The sequence below is a fragment of the Aedes albopictus genome, chromosome 1 (genome assembly GCF_035046485.1).
Source record: "Aedes albopictus strain Foshan chromosome 1, AalbF5, whole genome shotgun sequence".
Lineage (NCBI taxonomy): Eukaryota > Metazoa > Arthropoda > Insecta > Diptera > Culicidae > Aedes > Aedes albopictus.
The window spans coordinates 220,707,204-220,713,809 of NC_085136.1; the positions used below are offsets into that span (position 1 = coordinate 220,707,204).

At 42.8% G+C, this 6,606-nt stretch overlaps 1 protein-coding gene across 1 annotated transcript; it reads left to right on the forward strand.

Annotated features, from left to right (window-relative positions):
* Nucleotides 1-3,007: 3,007 nt before the first annotated feature.
* On the forward strand, nt 3,008-4,483 carry LOC134291121 (uncharacterized). The gene has a single exon (XM_062858452.1). The coding sequence runs from the start codon at nt 3,008-3,010 to the stop codon at nt 4,481-4,483; it is 1,476 nt and encodes a 491-aa protein (XP_062714436.1).
* The last annotated feature ends 2,123 nt before the right edge of the window (nt 4,484-6,606 follow it).

Consider the following 6,606-nt stretch of genomic DNA (forward strand, 5'->3'; position numbering starts at 1 on the left):
TGAAATCAAATAGCTGAGTTGTGTTGAACGCAAGCCTTACCATGCATTCCCTCTTCCACCTCTTCCCTAAGTTAGCGCCTCTGACCAAGTTCATTTTATTTAGAGTTAATAATATGCAACATCAAAAACAAGAAATATATCAGCTGATGATAAAAGGAGAATTATATGGCTGTCAATTTATTGTACTGTAATCTGGGGGGTAGTTGATCAACGGGAAGAAGTTGATCACTATGGGAGCCACGTCTTTCAACGGCTGAGGACGCTACAATTTTGTTTTAATGGCATAACTTTTGACGTCGATCAATTTTGTGAATATATTTGAAGAATTTCTGTCGACTTGTTTGATTTCGTTGTTGAGGTTGCGCCACCATAAGCCTCTGGGTTTGCCTCTACTGCGATGTCCTGCAGGGTTCCATTGTAACGCTTGCTTGCAGATTTCGTTCCCGCCCCTGCGTAGAGTGTGGCCGACCCACCTCCACTTTCGCTCCCGAATTTCTGTCGCTATCGGCTTTAGATGACATCGACGATGGAGCTCCACGTTGGGGATCCAATTGTGAGGCCACCATTAGGGTGGGACTAATTTCAAAAAATCTCTCCGGGATATGATTTCCCAAGTGGAAAGTGATCTACTAGTCAAAATATGTAGGCTGTACAAAAATGAGCGATTTCGGTTCATATTTAGAGGTGGCGCAAAGAGCTTAAGTGATTTTTTTCTAGAACAAACCATCAAAAAACATTTCAAAATTTATTATCAAACATAACATTTCTACACTAAATCGGTGATTCTGGAGCTCATTTGGACCAAATTTGTGCTCAAAATTGCAATATCTCCACTGGTTTCCGAGATATTTGAAAAAATGTCATATTTTGGTATTTAACTCAAAAAATACCGAAATACGATATATTTTTCAAATATCTCAGAAACTCTCTTCTGGTATCGCAATTTTGAGCACAAATTTGGTCCAACTGGGTTCTAGAATCATCAATTTAGTCTAGAAAATTTCTAGACATAACATTTAATGTTATGTTTGGAAATAAACTTTGAAATGTTTTTTGAAGGTTTGTTCCAGCAAAAAATTCACTTAAACACTTTGCGCCACCCCTAAATATCAACCGAAATCGCTCATTTTTGTACAGCTCACTTATTTCGACTAGTAGATCACTTTCCGCTAGGGAAATCTAATCCCGGAGAGATTTTTTTAAAATTGGCCCCACCCTAGGCCACCATGCTCGAATTATATAGCATAGGCATCTATTGATGAAGACTTGCAGCCGTTGAGTGTTCTGCACTGATACACACCAGGTTTCACTGGCGTATACTTAGCAGCACAGATTTCATGTTCGAGTTGAAAATTTGGATTTTGGTGCGTCGACTAATCTGGTTGTTTTTCCATACATTAAACTCGCAAAACAGTCCTCGCTCTCTTGATCCGTGCGCTTCCAACGATTTGGTCTTATTGACGTTGATAGTAAGACCTGCCGCTGAGGAGCGATTGGCAGGATCATCGAGCTTGCTCTGCATATGAGACTGCCAATCCACGATTTTGTTCACGGTCAATCGCACCTACCATGATCTCGTCGATTATTATGAGGTAGCGGTGATAGTATACATACAGGGGATGGCCAAAATGTTTGGGATAGGCAACTTTTTTTTCTCTCACAAAAAAGTTCATCATGCTATAACTTTTCATAGAGCGCATCAAAAAATCTCAAATTTTGACTGTTTGTCAACCTATTATATGTGCATCATTGGTATAAACTTGGGCTCGATTGATTAATATTTCGCAAAGTTAGAACCGTTCGGGTAAAACACCTCTTTTTAGACAACGCATTTTTGAGCTGTCATATCTCGGAAACCAGTAAACCGAATTGAATGAAATTTTGAACGTACACTAACTATATGTAAATGCTTCACGAACTATTAAAACATAGATACTTTTTAAACGTTGAAAAAAGTTATCATGGATTGACACTTTTTGGACTTTTTTCGAAAAAATGTAATTTTTTTACATCAATGTCAATAAATTTTAGTGTTGATATCCAAAGATTTTCCACTTCTGTTCTCAAATTATCTCTAATCAGATATATTAGAGCCTATTTAGATTGAAAGAAGAACACATTTAATAATTTTTGTGTGGTATTGTAAATTTTACTTATTTTCCTCTATATGGGTAAAAATTTCAACCCGATATAACTTAATTCGCCGTGAGAAAATATTACATTTTATAACGTCGTATTAAGCATCAATATATTGTTGATAAACGTTAAAAAAATCATTCAATTCGGTTAACTGGTTTCCGAGATATGACAGCTCAAAAATGAGTTGTCTAAAAAATAGTCTTTTACGCGAACGGTTCTAACTTCGCGAAATATTTATCAATCGAGCCCAAATTTGTACCAGTGATGCACACATAATAGGTTGACAAACAGTCAAAATTTGAGATTTTTTGATGCACTCTATGAAAAGTTACAGCATGTTGAATTTTTTGTGGGAGAAAAAAAGTTGCCTATCCCAAACATTTTGGCCATCCCCTGTACATCCTTACTTGATGGATTTAATCACCGTTAACTAGTATATCTCTTTATTGTTGATATTTCTCGGTGAACGAATAAAACAATCTCGTTTTTTGCGTGACGTTTCGGCCTTATCACATTTCGGCCATCTTCAGACGCCTAAAAGTTTATTACAAAAAACACGAAATTAAAACATTAACATTACACAATTTTTCATTTTACATGTTTTCACCCCACAACTCACAGATGAAGATGTAGTTGCAGATGTAGATATAGTTGCAGTGAAGAAAATGGTGGAGAAGAAGAGCCGTTCCGTACACGAAGAGTCGAAAAGGAGAGGAGAGAGAAAGATAGAGAGGATGAAAAATCAGCGGATAGCCGAAATGAACATCGAGAAGAATGGGCTGAAAACACGACCAACACCCGAATCCCGGACTTCTTACAACGAACCCTTTCGCTGGGTCCGAATTTCAACGTACAGAATAAGAGAAAAATGCCGTATGTTGAAATAGTAGCCGGTATTGAAAAGGGGATTCGATTCAAGGAGAATGCAGACGAGATTCGCGGGGAGGTTGCGTCGGCAATTACGAATCATATCAATTATGTCCGACAACCCAGACACGGGAAGTTGGAGTGGATTGAGAAGGATAGAGCTGCAAGCAGGCGTTTCTTGGAGGAAAACCCGAATCTGCTCATAACAAAAGCAGATAAGGGCAACAAGACCGTCATTATTGAAGCAGAAGAATTTCACGCTAAAATGATGGAACTGCTCAACGATGAAGACACATACCGGAAACTACGAGCTGACCCTTCCAATAGGATTATGAGGAAGATAAATGCGACGGTTGACGGATGGTTGGATCAGAAATGCATAGAGAAGAGCGAACACCGGAAAATGAAAATTTCGAGCTGTAACCCTCCCAGAATCTATGGCCTTCCGAAGTTGCACAAGGAGGGCAGACCGTTGAGGCCAGTAGTTTCGACGATCGGATCCGCTACCTACCAGATGGCCCAATATCTGGCAGGAGTCCTGGAAAATGTTGTTGGAAAAACAGAACACCACGTCAAAAACAGTTTTGAGTTTGCACAACAGATAACAGGAATGCAGATCCCCGAGGAGCACATGCTGTTTTCATTGGATGCGAAATCGCTGTATACCAATGTCCCGGTGCCGTACGCGGTGGAGTGTATCGAGGCAAGGTGGAGCGAGGTAGCAAGGTATACGAAGATTGATAAGCGAAGTTTTTTGGATGCAACAAGATTAGTGTTAGACTCTACGTTTTTCAACTATCGAGGAGTTACCTACACACAAACCTTCGGGGTACCGATGGGATCACCGCTGTCTCCGGTTATAGCGAACATCGTTATGGAGCGTTTGGAACAGGAGAGCATACAGATGGTGAGTGCAGAGCAACTCGATATGGTGATATACAGGCGGTATGTGGATGACTGTTTTTGCGTTGCACGGAGGGAACACGTTGATCGAATCTTGGAGATTTTCAATGACTTCCATGATAGGCTGCAGTTCACTGTGGAGAAAGAGGAACAAGAGCAAATCAAGTTTCTTGATATCATGGTAACGAGAAAAGAAGGAATCCTTGAGAAAACGTGGCTACCAAAACAGACGAAGGGACGGTATCTCGATTTCATTTCGGGAAGTCCGTACTCCCACAAACGCAATACTGCGATTGCCTTGGTGGATAGGGCTATCAAGTTGACTGATGCACAGCACCGCCCTTCGGCCATCAGTACGGTGAAGGAAATGCTGAAGTGTAACAATTACCCTAACTGGTTCATTCAGAATGTCTTGAAACAGAGGGTACACAAGCACTACAACGAACTGCAGAACGACAAGGAGGTGGACGAAACGAAGTACATTCCCACGCCATATGTCCCATGCCTGAGTGAAAAGTTGCAAGGAACAGGGCATAACATTGGCGGTGAAAGCAAAATCGAAATTGAAAAATGAGATTTTTGCTAAACTCAAGGACCCGATCCCACCAGGACAACATAAAAATGTGGTGTATTCGGTACCTTGTGGAACAGGGGATGGAAAGGTGTACATCGGACAGACGGGGAGGAAACTAGACACGCGTATCAACGAGCACAAAAATGACGTAAAACGGAAAGACAACAGGAATGGATTAACGCACCACACGCTATGTGACGGCCATGTGTTTAATTTTGACGAGACGAAAATAATTGAACGAATCGCCGACCAGGAGAGCAGAGTAGTCGCGGAGACATTCCATATCAAGCTGACAGGGGAAGCTAATACAGTGAACCTCCAGCGTGAGTGTGGATTGTTCAACACGAATTACAATGCGTTAGTGTTTAAGCTGCGACAAGTGACGAACAACGATAGACGACGAAGAGGAAACGAGAGAGGACGTGCACCACAACCGCAAAGTACCCTACTAGACAATGGTACGTGATCTCCCAGCTGGATAGGAGGTAGCATCAGCTGCGGCGATCAAATTGTGAGTTGGGTGAAAAAATGTAAAATGAAAAATTGTGTAATGTTAATGTTTTAATTTCGTGTTTTTTGTAATAAACTTTTAGGCGTCTGAAGATGGCTGAAATGTGATTAGGCCGAAACGTCACGCAAAAAACGAGATTGTTTTATTCGTTCACCGAGAAATATCAACAATAAAGAGATATACATACATCCTTGCCTCACTCCAGGCACGACCCGGATGGGATCGGACAAAACACCGTTGTGCAGTACCTGCACGAAAATGCCCTGTACTGTGCTTCAATGAGGCCTATGATTTTCTCAGGGAGACCTGAGCTTTTTCACAATCAATGAACACCAGATAGAGTTACTCTTGGAATTTATTGATTTGCTCCAGGATGATACGGAGCGTGAAAATATAGTCCACACAGGATCGTCCACCACGAAATTCTGCTTGCTGCCATCGGAGCGTTGCGTCAAAATTCTCCTGTATCTGGTTAAGGATCACTTTGCAGAGGACTTAGAGAACGATTCACAGTAACATGATGCCCCTCCAATTATCGCATACAGTCAGGTCACCCTTTACTAAGACGCCTTGCATCCAGTCGGCCGGAAATGTCGCGGTTTCCCATATGTTGCAGAATAATTGATGCAGTAGTTGTGCAGAAAAATCCCAAATCGTTGTGCAGATATTACGGGGTCAACTTTGAGCATCTCAGCTGGGGCCCCTGGGGCTCTGTTCGATTTCATGCTATGGATGGCTGTTTTTTCTCCTGCACTGATGGAGCTTCGGTGTTGACACGAGTAATGCGTCGAACCCTTGGCGGATCATGTTGAGGTATAGATGGCGTGACCGACACTTGAAAAAGGTTTCCAAAGTGCTCGGTCAGTAACTGTCCAGACGTGTCTTTCACGGGCATCGTAGCATTCATCTTATTCTCACTAAGACGACGTGAAACATCGTAGAGGAGACAAATGTCGCCAGTGTTTGCGGCTTTCTCGCCTTCGTCGGCTAGGGAGTCCGCCCTCGCTCTTTTGTCCCGTCAACTTGAGCGTTTCACTTCCTTCTCGAGAGCCGAATAGCGCTGACGGGCTACGGCTTTGGCTGCTCGTATTTTCGTTCGCTCTATCGTGATCCACTGCTCTCTCTGGGTGCGTAGCTCACCCAAATTATTCTCGCCGGTGGCGATGAAGGCGTTCGTGATGGCGCTCCATTGATCTTCTACGCCTCCACCTGCTGGAATATCCGCAGTACGGTTCTCTACCTCCTCGACGAAAAGCCTTTTCACCGCAGCGTCTTTCAGTCGGCGTGTGTTGAACCGGATCTCGCCGATTAGGAGATGATGGTCAGACGCAATGTCGGCGCTACGTTTGTTCCGCACATCAAGAAGGCTCCGTCTCCATTTTCGGATGATGCAGTAGTGGTCAATTTGATTTTCCGTGACACCGCACGGGAAACCCATGCCACTTTGTGCACTGGTCGATGAGGAAAGAACGATCCCCCAATCACCATGTCATTGTTGCCACACAACTCTACGTTTTCGCTCATTTCTTCGAGACCATGGCATCCCATGACGTGCTCATAGTCCGAATTGTCGGAACCAACCTTCGCGTTGAAGTCGCCCATGACGATCTTG